This window comes from Sinocyclocheilus grahami, unplaced genomic scaffold (assembly GCF_001515645.1).
Source record: "Sinocyclocheilus grahami isolate Dianchi unplaced genomic scaffold, SAMN03320097.WGS_v1.1 scaffold26.1, whole genome shotgun sequence".
Taxonomy (NCBI): Eukaryota; Metazoa; Chordata; class Actinopteri; order Cypriniformes; family Cyprinidae; genus Sinocyclocheilus; species Sinocyclocheilus grahami.
The window spans coordinates 985424-999815 of NW_015505205.1; the positions used below are offsets into that span (position 1 = coordinate 985424).

Here is a 14392-nt window from a genome sequence, read left to right on the forward strand (position 1 = left end):
AAGGTCTGCGAGACCAATGTAAATAAATTAACCTTATCAGAGGAACTCATCTCATACGTGATAGAGGAACAGAGGAATGAATGCAGATCAATATTAGGTGTATTCTCGCTGTTGGAGATAGTCGCAACAACAAATGACGTGCACTATCTGAGCGTCTCGGTGCACAGCTGGCGAATGGTAATGAACGACAGAAAGGTTGAGAGGATCTGTGGTGGTTATCTTTATAAACCATATGGATATCGACCAGATGAAATCTTCCTTTATTGTGGTGCATTTTTTTAATAAATAGCTTCACTAGGCACAGAAAACCCGTTCAACTTCGAACCCTCTAAAGGGCTGCTACAAGTTATCATATCTTGTGTAATATATTTTATTACCAATATAGAAGGTTATTACTTTTTCCTTCAGAGACTAGTCATTTAGGGAAAGACATCAGGGGACAGGGGGAGCAGATATTACCCAGTGTGCACCAACTACCAGTTTGAGGTGCACTATCTGAGCGTCTCGGTGCACAGCTGGCGAATGGTAATGAACGACAGAAAGGTTGAGAGGATCTGTGGTGGTTATCTTTATAAACCATATGGATATCGACCAGATGAAATCTTCCTTTATTGTGGTGCATTTTTTTAATAAATAGCTTCACTAGGCACAGAAAACCTGTTCAACTTCGAACCCTCTAAAGGGCTGCTACAAGTTATCATATTTTGTGTAATATATTTTATTACCAATATAGAAGGTTATTACTTTTTCCTTCAGAGACTAGTCATTTAGGGAAAGACATCAGGGGACAGGGGGAGCAGATATTACCCAGTGTGCACCAACTACCAGTGACAAAAGCATACAGATGTTCTTTGAAAAATAGAAAGTGAAAAGAATAGCATTTACCAGAAAAGTAAATCATTATAAATACCTTTTCTGTCACTTTTGATCAATTTAATGCATTCTTGCGAAATGAAAGTATTACATTATTTAAAAAATAAAAGTACTGACCTTTGAATGGTAGTGTGTAGTCGCCATTTTAAGGAACACATGAAAGACCCAATTTGGATAACTATAAGTTTTAAATGGATCCAGATATATAGAGGCTAGAAGTTTCATTTTGACAATATATTTTTCTTTCTTCTAAAACCAAACTACCTGTGCAATCGCATGTATATCGCTCCTTCTGTTTGATTGCAGGCAATAAAGACTGCAAACATCCTTCATGATAAGACTAATGTTCACCAGTGGAGGTTCAACATAAATGTTTTTCCCATGATAGATAACATCGGTCTGCACATTACTCCAGCAATGTCATTTTATGTCCGTCGTCTAGGCATCTGGCAACGTAACACATTGCCACTTAAGAGCTGATTCAATTTTATGGACCATAAGATGCAAACCTATCCCAGTGCATAACTGAATAATTGATTTCCATATCAAGGAGCATTGGATCTTTTTTAGAAACATTTGTTTTTGTGGATTTCCATTTCACAAAGGAGCATTCAAGCAGAAGCCAAACCAGTCAAAATGTTTCCTCACCTGTATTTTGATTGGCCATGAGAAGTTGCTGACGTATACATAGAAGGTGATGTTGGGATTGCTGTGAAAACTGAATTTCTCACAAGAGAAACTGTCTCTGTACTCTTTGATGTTGGTCTTGGACACGATGGGAATCTCTTCCCCAGAGATGGTCCCAGCTGTAAAGATTAAAGAATGTGATGGATTAATTCAGATATAAAGGAGACATTCAGAAATGGCATTTGATACACCTCATAACTTCTCTTAAAGCATTGACAATAAAGGGTCACAGATTGACCTCTGCATGTTGGCGGTTCTGCATACATATACATATACTTATTCAAAACCCTGAGCAAAAACATTATATCTTTGCCTATATTTATTGTGGGGTCTGAAAAAAATTATGCATGCTTAAAATGTAGTGTGACCGCCACTTAATGCTTTCTGAGCTATTAAATAAGGGCGACTGAGAGCAATGCAAATCCAGTGAATTGCAGCAGTAATCAACAAGGCTGACTGCATACACCGGTTTAGTTGTTTGTTGATGTTTTTATTCATGGAGAAAATTAGTTTTTAAAACAACCTCAGTCTGACAATTTCATTATCTATTTTAAACATGAGAAACATGGTATAAAACCATAATTTAACAAAAAAAAATGACTTGGAGGAGCTGAAAAGAAAAGCAGCCTTTGTCCTATTTTATCAAGACTTTTTAAACTTTCTGAAGTTCTCTAGTGAAACACTTAAGTCCCACCAATCATCATTCCAAACCAGCACTATGAAACAAAGCCCACAAAATGACAACCCAAATGCCACTACGTGGCAATGTTTATCTTAATTGAAATCGTTCAAGTGCTCCTGAAGACGCTGCAGCCCCAGAATTCACAGCTGCACACTAGACTATTGTTAGAAGCCCTTCTCAGGGGAGAGTGTCTTTAAACAGAAAGACACCACTCCAAATATTAATTGAGGGGAGCTGGGAGGTCGAGAAGGAGAGGAGTGAACCTGTTAAAGAGGAGCGTGAATGTCAAAGTCACATTAAAAAAAATTGGCTGGTGACTATTTGGACGAAAAGGTGATTACAGAAATAAACAATAGAGGATAATGGTGACGTCCTTGAGTGTCTGTCTATTGTAAAATACCCAACACACCCAGGAACACACTGCGGTCAAACAAGCAATGCATTAGCATCTCTGTGTCAGACCCATTATGATATTATGCTAACATGAGAATGCATGCGACGGTCAACTAGGCACACCTAACTGATTAGTAAGGCTGACTTGTTTACACCAGCATTCAAAACTTTAGGGTTAGTAAGATTTTTTTTTTGATAAAGAAAATCAGGTAAAAATAGTAATACTGTCAGATATCATTACAATTTTAACAGTTTTATTTTGTTACATTAAAATGCTTTTTCTCCTGTGATGGTCAACCTAAATTTTTAGCAGCATCTATTTTTTTCTGGATTCTCTGATGAATATTAAGTTCAAGAGAACAGCAATTATTTGAAATAGAATTTGTTCGGAATGATAAAAATGCCTTTACTGTTATTTGATCAATTGAATGCATTCTTGCAGAATAAAAGTATTAGAACACTTAAAAAATAAATAATTATAATTTTTAACAGTGGTGCTTTAAATATGCTGACAGCTATTAGAATGTAAAACCTCTTAAAAGTTGCATATTGAAATGTGTCTCCTGTTTTTTGAGTGTGTGGCAACCAGCTGTTGAATGTATGAATGCAAAAAAAGAAGAAGATTTGCTCAGCAAACATATTAGTTTACTACTACTGTACAAAAGCAATAACTTTTATACAACAAAACAAGGGTAAATATTCAACAGAGAAAAATAGTCAGTACCTGTTGATCCAACTGACCAAGTGATGTTCAGATTGAAATTGTTTGATGCATTGATGGACATGTCCAAGTTCTTGCTGGTCTATAAAGTGGAGAGAGAAAAGAAAGTTTCAGTATGGCTTTTATATGGTTTTTGAAAGAAAATAATGACAACATTTTTATTTTTAGAATGAACTATGCCCTTTATGAAATGTATATAATCTAACTGACAATCAGAAGACTTCTCTATGATAATCACAATCTGGTCAAACCATTCAGTTGCTTCTGTTCTCAGATAAGTAGACTGCGACTGACCTGTTCAGGAGTGGCCATGAAGTTAATGGCAGTGTAGTGCTGGTCATCTTCTTGAAGCAGACTGAAGGTGAACTGGTAATCAATCAGCAAGTTATCTGTTCAGATCAAAACCCTATTGTTAATCACCACATTTTACATCATCATGAACCACACCATGCAATTCTCTGGCATGTTAACGGTTGAAAGTTTCCATTTAAAGAGCATCATGAAAGAGCGGCGCACATTCACTTTTACAATAAGAGGGCTACTTTGAAGAGCTACATGAATCATCAGTCACTTTAATTGCACTAAATTAATACCTCCTTTCTAAGTGTGTCATTGCTTTAATAAGCATGCACTCGGATTAAGCTCAATTGTTTTTAAGACGTCTACAAGTATTTGAAATCTACGCTTCTTAGTTACATAAAAGAACGTGTTATCCTTTACCAGAACTAGGCCTAAAGGTTTAAAAGTTGAAGACTAAACAATAAATTCGCAAATTTTCGACCAGGAAGATTCTAAGGTACAGTAAGTTTTTTCTTCCTCAAGGTCTCTTAAAGCATTGTTTCAAAGACAAAGAAATGTCTGGATTGTTTTCTTAACTCCTGGGCTGTTAAATGACTGAATGCTGCCACAGGCATATCTCAGAGAACAGCTGTTAGTGTGAATCACAATATGGCATTGTAAACATCTCTTTCACTCCCCATCAACTCGAAATATGTCTTTTATGTCTTAAGGTTTTAATCAATTCAGATGTGACATGGAAGCAACATAGTTTCACACATTTCCTGTATTTTTGCTTGAAAGATCATGTAACTTTCAGACACCGAGTAGTGCTGATCTGCAAATCAACTACTATGAGCATCAGTCCTTCTTTCCATTAAATCAGCCTTCTAGAAGGAACGCTGTCACTTCTTAAAATTTGTTTCAGATGCAACTATCTATAGGTGACAAAACCGTCCCCCAGCTTGCTCTTGAAGCATTAAGGTGATATATGCTGGATTTTTTCAATGAAACAGAATGGTGATTCTAAAGTGAATGTCAGTGAGTTTCATAAGTCAGACAGCTGTTCTGAGAGGAATGTCAGCCACAAAGTTCTAAGTTATTCAATGGGAATATAAAAAACTTGGAACATAACATTTAAGTCCAAGACAGAAGCTTGTCATCCTGCATGCTTCAAAAAGTTTTATGTTCTCAACTTTTATGTAAGACCATACACAACTAATCATAAACCACGTGCACCAATTACGTGATCATTATTCTGTCTGATTGTTGCTACAATCTGGAATTTATTCTCTCAAACACACTTCTACAGGGATAGTCTGAGCAAAAATGAAACTTCTGTCATCATTTACGTACTTACCCTCATGTTGTTCCAAACCTGTATAACTGACTTTCTTCTGTAGAAATTAAACAATTAAAAGATCATTTGAAGAATGTTGGTAACCACAAACAGTTTTGGTTACCACTGATTATCTTCTCAAAATATCCTTTTCTATTCAACAGAAAAAAAGTAAGGGTAGCTAAATGATGACAGAAGTTAAATTTTTTGGTGAAAGAAGTTTCTTATCCTTACCAAAGCTGCATTTATTTGATTAAAAATACAGTAAAAACAAAAATACTGTAACAATTAAAATGTAAATGTAATGCAAAATGTTATATATATATATAACTCATTAAACATATATGATATAATGCTCATTAAACATTTCTTATAATTTATTATATCTATATTTATTATATATTTTTCAGGGTTCTTTTACAAATATTAAGAATATTTTTACATCATTTTTGATCAATTGAATGCATCCTTGCTGAATAATACTAATTTCTTTTTTTTTTTTTTATATAACTCATTAAACATATATGATATAATGCTCATTAAACATTTCTTATAATTTATTATATCTATATTTATTATATATTTTTCAGGGTTCTTTTACAAATATTAAGAATATTTTTACATCATTTTTGATCAATTGAATGCATCCTTGCTGAATAATACTAATTTCTTTTTTTTTTTTATATATGTCCTCAAACCATTGAATGGTAGTGTATATAGACTTTTTTTAAATGTTTTATTTCTCCTAAAACTAAGTTTAGGGTCTCTTAAAAGTTGTGTTTTGAAATGTCTATAAATGGTCACAAACAACATGCAAAAATGGCTTGTGGTCGCTTCTGACAGCAAGAATGAGTAACTTTTTTCTTGTGCATTGAATTAAGTGTCCTAGAGTAGATACATTAATCTAAATCTACTAAGCTAGAACACTGTAATGCCAAAATGGAAACATTCAATTCAGATGTGACATGGAAGCAACATAGTTTCACACATTTCCTGTATTTTTGCTTGAAAGATCATGTAACTTTCAGACACCGAGTAGTGCTGATCTGCAAATCAACTACTATGAGCATCAGTCCTTCTTTCCATTAAATCAGCCTTCTAGAAGGAACGCTGTCACTTCTTAAAATTTGTTTCAGATGCAACTATCTATAGGTGACAAAACCGTCCCCCAGCTTGCTCTTGAAGCATTAAGGTGATATATGCTGGATTTTTTCAATGAAACAGAATGGTGATTCTAAAGTGAATGTCAGTGAGTTTCATAAGTCAGACAGCTGTTCTGAGAGGAATGTCAGCCACAAAGTTCTAAGTTATTCAATGGGAATATAAAAAACTTGGAACATAACATTTAAGTCCAAGACAGAAGCTTGTCATCCTGCATGCTTCAAAAAGTTTTATGTTCTCAACTTTTATGTAAGACCATACACAACTAATCATAAACCACGTGCACCAATTACGTGATCATTATTCTGTCTGATTGTTGCTACAATCTGGAATTTATTCTCTCAAACACACTTCTACAGGGATAGTCTGAGCAAAAATGAAACTTCTGTCATCATTTACGTACTTACCCTCATGTTGTTCCAAACCTGTATAACTGACTTTCTTCTGTAGAAATTAAACAATTAAAAGATCATTTGAAGAATGTTGGTAACCACAAACAGTTTTGGTTACCACTGATTATCTTCTCAAAATATCCTTTTCTATTCAACAGAAAAAAAGTAAGGGGAGCTAAATGATGACAGAAGTTAAATTTTTTGGTGAAAGAAGTTTCTTATCCTTACCAAAGCTGCATTTATTTGATTAAAAATACAGTAAAAACAAAAATACTGTAACAATTAAAATGTAAATGTAATGCAAAATGTTATATATATATATAACTCATTAAACATATATGATATAATGCTCATTAAACATTTCTTATAATTTATTATATCTATATTTATTATATATTTTTCAGGGTTCTTTTACAAATATTAAGAATATTTTTACATCATTTTTGATCAATTGAATGCATCCTTGCTGAATAATACTAATTTCTTTTTTTTTTTTATATATGTCCTCAAACCATTGAATGGTAGTGTATATAGACTTTTTTTAAATGTTTTATTTCTCCTAAAACTAAGTTTAGGGTCTCTTAAAAGTTGTGTTTTGAAATGTCTATAAATGGTCACAAACAACATGCAAAAATGGCTTGTGGTCGCTTCTGACAGCAAGAATGAGTAATTTTTTTTTTTTCTTTTCACTAATCTGAATGAAAGATCTGTGGCTACTTGTTACATTGCGACATCCAGAGAAGAAGAAAAAAACCTACTGCCACTTTCATAGATTAAACCCATGATATTGAAGTAAAGTAGCCAGTACTTAGCGTTTGTACCATATCTGCATACTGCTACTACATTTATCCAATATAACAATTTTTTTACATTTCTTTTTAACCTCTAAATAGAAAAATGGTAGAAAAAGCCATTTACGTATTTGTTGTATTGTGTTTTGAAATGTCTATAAATGGTCACAAACAACATGCAAAAATGGCTTGTGGTCGCTTCTGACAGCAAGAATGAGTAACTTTTTTCTTGTGCATTGAATTAAGTGTCCTAGAGTAGATACATTAATCTAAATCTACTAAGCTAGAACACTGTAATGCCAAAATGGAAACATTACATTTCCATTTCAACATTAAAACACAACAGAAACCATAGCAATGAACTCCATTCAGGTCATTAAAGACGCTGCCCACTGCGAATATATGGAGGGCTGGTCAGCAGGCAGAGTGCGAGTGTAAACCAATCTGAGAAAATTAAACATGAACAATAGGTCTTACTGGGACAGAAGTCCATTTTTACAGGATCAATCTCCTTTGATGGTGAGTCAAGTAACACTGACAGAACACACTGAGCGTGCTTGTGCTAGTGCTGCTTCCGGAAATGCACAAGTCAAACCTTGCTTGTGTGAGAAAGCTCACACTTCCTACTGGATCCACGTCCACCAAACTTCTGCTCTTGTGTCTTTAATTAGTTTGAATCATTCGCTTACTCACTCTGACTGGGCTTGACACTCTCACCAGTCTTATATCGTCGCCTACGACCCACTCTCCAACAACACTTCCCCCTACAGGACACCATTTGAGAAAACACGGGCGGGTGATACACTTTTCTTCTAAATAGCAATTGAGCCAGAAGCCTGCAAGCACATGCGCTTCACCTAACAGACGTTGAGGGAGAGGAGTGTATGGAAATTGATTGATAAATTGAAGGCTTTATTTAATCCTGATTGATGACAATGGGGATAATGCTGGCGGGATTTGCAAACGGAGTGAAATTTGATGTCCTAAATGCTACTGACTGCATTTAGCCTTTTCAGACTCCATGATGACTGCTGATAGTAATTGCAAAAAAAGTGAAAGAGGAACACAGATGTCTACTCAGAGAATACGCAGTTTCTGATATACAACAAGACTGCCCCCTAGTGCTGTGCATTTGAGCCCTGCACACACAATCAGACTTCAACATGGTTTGCTGCAGATCTTCTGAGATGCTCAAGAGATCTATCTGAACTTTTTGATTTCTGCCAAATCAGAATGTCTCATCCACCGCTTTTATCTTGTTGTGTGGTTGTGCATCATCCCATGGCAATTTCGTCCAGGTTTCCCAGCATCTTAAGCCCCCTGAGTCTAATTTCATTAAATGGCAGACAGCCTCTGAGTTTGAAAGTGTCTGCAGAGTCAGATGAATTTTCAAGGTACAACAGGATTACGTTAAGGTCAGAGCTCAAATAGAGAATACTCACAGTAACAGGTTCCTCGGAGAGGGTTGCCAAGGTAACGGTTTTCTGAATCACAACTGCAAAGAGGGGAAGAAAAAAAACAATTTAGATGAAGTACATGAAGTAATGAGACAATGCAATATCTGATGCATGAATCTAAACATGCAAATGTCGTAATTATTAAACACTAAAAATAAATAAATGGACTGTGAAACAAGAAAACAAAAAGGTTGTTGTCAATTTTCAAAAAAAAAGAAAGAAATAAAATAAGGATCGAGAGTTTTGCTGTCTAGATTTTTTTGTTCTTTTTTTAGGGTTTAATATTTTTAGCAGGGGTATTTTTTAGTAGTTTTTATCTGTGCATCTGTGTTTTTTATGGCATGTCTATGTACACATGCATATGAACATCCGTTTTTTTCCCTAAAAACCAACTAGACAACCAATCACACAGCTTATTTTGTAAATATGTTCTTATATGCTGAATAACTTTGTTAAACATTGAATCTATTAAATATTGCAAAAAATGTACACTATTTATACTTACAGATCTTATTGTGAACAATTCATCCATGCATGTTTCATTATTTAAGACAATTTCTGACCTTAATCAAAATGTCATAACCAGACATCTCTCCGGTGACATATGCAGGACTTCTCCGAGCCTCATATTCACATGCAAAGTCCACATCTCAAAAAACAAATCAACAACCGATGCATATCCAAGTCCCTGCCCTATATTATTTTCTTTTCACTAATCTGAATGAAAGATCTGTGGCTACTTGTCCAATGAACCAATCAGAATTGAGAGATAACTTTTCAGGAGATGTCAGTTTTAGGCTTACAATCAGGATTAGGTGATTCTACACCCTTGTTAATCAGATATCATTTCCCTCTGATTTTAGGAATAAATTATGGGTAAGGTTAGGTTTAGGGGTGGGGATTGGGTTAAATCTGTATTTTTGGACAGTAATGTTGATCCAGGATCGACAAAAGATGTCTTACTTGGCAAAATCACGGCAACCTTTTGGTAAGAGTTTTGTGATTTAAGTGCTTTGGTAAATCATAATTATGATTAAAAAGTTTAAATTAAGCACATTATAAGTTATAATTACCACATAAAAAGCCATAATTATGATAAAATGTAAATTAAGTCAAAATGTTTTAATGAATTTTTATCCTACAATTATGACTTAGCGTTTCAACTTTTTATTTCATAATTATAATGTCACATTTTTTGCCAGTATTTTTTATTTTATCATAACTTTTTATCTTATAATTTCAACTTATGTCAGTTATGTTTTTGTCTCTGGCAGATGTTTTTATATTAATTCCATTTTTATCGCATAATTAGTATGACTTAGTATGTCATAATTTTGACTTGTGTCATAATTATGACATTTTATATTATAATTTTATTTTTTTAATTTATTTTATCAAAGCATCTTTTATCTTTTTTGGCTGAAATGGGCTTTCATATTTATGATCTGCTTACTTAGCTGTTAATTTATTTGGGAGCTATTTTGATTTATGAATCAAATTGAATTGGGAAATCTGGATCGACATCCAGCCATGTGACAGTAAAATAATGGGGGACAAAAATACATATTTACCTTTTAAGTACACCTACTAAACTGCACCATTCTCACAGTTAAATATACACAAACCTCCATCTCATACTCTGAATCTCTTTGCCCTTAGCTTGCAGGGACCCACCTTTATCATAAGGAGCTGAAGCATTCATTTTTTTTTTCTGAGAGTTAGTGATAAATATGAGAGGACAAGGTAGAGTACACTTTTACCACGGTACAGAGGACACAGGACAAACTGCACCACAGGCATTTTAAAACCTCTGCATATCAGTCCCCTAGCCTTTAATCTGGATGACATTTCAGAAATGAATATTCTCTTTCACCCATACAGTGCAAATCAGAAGGAGAGGTTTCCAACGTTCATGCCCACATACACACAACGTACTCCGTGAGGGCGGTGAAACATAATGCACTCTTACTCTCAGTATCTTAATTTAATCTCCAGTGAGGGCGCACCTACACGCTGTGCATGCTTTAATGCACTCTCTCTCTATAGTGCCATAATTTGATCCCCATTTGGGTCACACCTGGAGTGCCGCAAAACACACAACACACTCCATGACACTCCACCATGATGATGATGGACTCTACAGTAATCAAGCATGCTTTTGCTTCAAATTGTATCAATTTTCTTTCTTTAATCAAGTGTATCTTTCCAAATATCTCTCGTTGAGCTGTCGTCTGATAGCAAAGGAGAATGACGTGATGCTCTGAAGTCCCGACCAGGACTGTGAAAGGAATTTCAGGACTTTGAATTGCTCTTTCACAATGTCAGCGCACTAAAAGAGGGTCAGCGAGCGATCACTGCAGCACATCAGGTCTTTAATCAACCCTTTTGAGTGTGATAGTATTTGTGCGTGACAAAAACGGTCCTGGTTCTTCATTATGGACCTTGTTATGTAGGATAGGTAATGGCATCTGTCCGCTCTGAGTAATGAAGGAGGGAGAGAACAGAGTGAGAAGGAGAGTAATAAACAGGAAGTGGTAATGGCCGTCTCGACTGCAGCCTGTGCACTCATTTGTCCTTGTGATGAAGACACGCTTGAATACATCATCATTGGACCTGGCTTGGCCTGATTGGGTTACACACAATTAAAAACAAGCATCTACCGGTATGCACACACACAAACAAAATGAAATGACAAAAAAGTGTGTGTATTAGAGAGAGAAGCTTCTCTCAACATCTTAGATACCATACACAGCAGAATGCTGGGTTAAAATAAGATTTCTCACTATAGAATTTGAAAAGCAAAGTACATTTGATCATTAATCACTTCAGTTGTTTGTTGCTCATAAGAGTCATTTGTTCATAAATCAAGCAACACGGCTGTGTGAGTTTCATTCACTAAAAAGAACCAAATCATAAGAGTCACTTGTTCAGGAATCAAAACTACACATCACACTCGATGTTTTTGATTTACAAAAAAAGAACCAACTCATGAGAGCTGCTTGTTCAGTAATTGGACTACACTGGTCAAACACTAGGTTTTTGATTTACTAAAAAGAGCCAATTCTTGTTCAGAACTGACAAATGTACACTGGTCACTTTCTATGTTTTTGATTTACTAAAAGAACCAACTCATAAGAGTCGCTTGTTCAGAAATTGGACTACACTGGTCAAACTATTTTGATTCACTAAAGAGAACTACTCGCTCGTAAGAGTCAACTGCTGAGAAATCAAAATACACCAGTGATACTGCATGTTTCTGATTCACTAATAAGACTGAACTCATTAAAGTAACCTACCCTTTTCTGTAATTGGAATATACTTGTCACACTATGCTTTTGAATCACTAAAAAGAACCAGTTCACAAGAGTCAATCATTTGGGAATTGAACTATACTGGACATATTACATATGTTTTTGCATAGTAGATTTAATTGTGATGTTGTAGTTTACAATATACTGCCAGAGTATTTTTGTACTGAAGAAACACTGTGCAAGAAACATTAATGTAAATAAAACAGAACTGAATGTCATTCAGTTACAGTATTAGCAATGGAACCAGTAAAGCAAAGGAAAAAAATTAAGTTTACAATGCCTTCCATGATGACTTCTCCTCCTGAGTCATTACCTTACTACAGTGTACAGCTGTAGCTATGTTTATGATGAAAATGTGCTGTGGTGCCAAAAAATACCGTGTGAAAAGAGACCTGCAGGGACAAAGTACACAGCTTCCTGTTTCCTGCCATAAAACACTGTTAAAACATCAAGCAAGATCTTCCACGAGCTGCACACCTCTTCATAACCCAGAGTTACGCGTCAGTCTATAACAAAGCATCTGCTCTTAAAAGAGCACAACAAAGGCGCCACCATCCTCTGCTGTAGCTCTGAATGCAACACAGCAGCCCGGATTTTAAGCTGCTCACAAGCTTCTGTTTCTATGACTGTGTGGGAAATTCAGTTCACACCCACGTCTCCTAAATGAGCATGACTGGTCAACCCACTCTTTAGAATTTCTGCATGCACATATAACAATGCAGTGAGTGAAACACTCGAGTTTTATTATTGTCAAAGAGAATTGGTCTCTCTAATAGTCACAAACACACGCCAGCACACTCCCACACATCACTTCCACCTCCATTAGTGCTATTAAAGTGTGTGCACACATGCAGACAAAATATGCTGCGTCTGCAGGTCAGCTTTAGCCAAAATTGTGAAGACAGAGTCAAGCTAAATGGAATGCAGGGGACTTAATGATTAAAGGGGTGTGGAATTATTAACTATACTTGGGAAAGATCCAGGGACAACCTCAATTGGATTTAAGAAAAAATAAAAAATAATAATTAATTAATTATTGAACAAGTATAGTAATGTATTACTTAAACAAGCATTTATTATATATATTTAAAAAAAATAAAAGTCTTGGCATGTATTTAATATTTCATGTATATAAGTAAATGATTGCATGCAGCATAGGTACTCACAGCTGGCATTGGTCGCCTTTGATACCCTTGGTGGTGCAAAAGCATTTGCCCGTCAGCACCTGGCACACGTTGGCATGACCATTACATTTACAGGCTGAAAAAGAAAAATACAAAAATGGGAGGATGAGGAATATATAGAGAGACATAAAAATTAACAGAAGGGGGAAGGAAAAAGAGAAAAACATTGTGTGAAAACAAACACAGAGAAGTACGAGACTCATCCTACAAATACAGCTTAGCAGCTTAAACATTATTTAATTATGAAATTAATTTATGAAAACATCTGTGACACCATCTAATATTGAAGATAACAAATAAAAACAAATACAAATGACAGCTGACAAAAAAAGTGAGATCAGCTCATAGGTGGTCCCTCTGTTCTCAGATTTGTTCACAGACAAGTGAGTTTGGCTGCATTACATTAGAACATCGTGTTACTGTCCTTAGGCAACATCAATGATGATCTTAACCACAGAGGTCAATGAACAAACAAAATGGTAAATTCTCATCATTCTATGTGCATTTGAAAAATGTAGAAACTGTAGAAACTAAAATATATGCATTTAGCACTATAAATTACAAAAATTAGTTTAAAATAGAATGTGTAGATATTTAACAGATTTACACATTTCAATTTTATAAATTTACTTACAAATATATTTTGTAAATATTATATAAATAAAAATGTTGTCTTTGTATTTTATAATATAGACTACCGTTCAATAGTTTGGGGTCAGTAATAACTTTTAATGGTTTTGAAAAAAGTCTTCTTTTGAAAGAAGACATTTTAGGGTGCTTCCACACCTGTAGATAGATTGCTTTGTTCCGAAACAGGGATTAAAATTATTACAATGTTGCTTTTTAATCTTGGTGCGGTTCGCTTTCACACGGCAACGTTTCTAAACAGACCAAATTTGTTCATACAAGTCACACGCGAGTAAACTGTTGTCTCATTGGTCAAAGTTCCATGGTTTATTTTCCGGGATTCCACTTAACTGTCACGGCTGTCATCCATCAGGATGGAACGACAACAGCTTTTTTTTTTTGTAGCGGTCCTTATATTAATTTATAATTTTGAGCAGGAGTCCAGGATTCATCGGGAAAACATTTTTAAAATGCACCTACTAGGAAGAAGCAATCTTA

General features: G+C 35.0%; 1 protein-coding gene across 1 annotated transcript in view; it reads right to left on the reverse strand.

Annotated features, from left to right (window-relative positions):
- Positions 1 to 14392, reverse strand: part of LOC107566689 (attractin-like protein 1) — a 93670-nt gene that overhangs the window by 47696 nt on the left and 31582 nt on the right. The window contains exons 21-25 of the mRNA XM_016252204.1: positions 13250 to 13343; positions 8758 to 8810; positions 3651 to 3745; positions 3360 to 3438; positions 1522 to 1679 (exon numbers count right to left, since the gene is read on the reverse strand). Coding sequence (XP_016107690.1) covers positions 1522 to 1679; positions 3360 to 3438; positions 3651 to 3745; positions 8758 to 8810; positions 13250 to 13343 — 479 coding nt within the window. The remainder of the gene's footprint in view (positions 1 to 1521; positions 1680 to 3359; positions 3439 to 3650; positions 3746 to 8757; positions 8811 to 13249; positions 13344 to 14392) is intronic.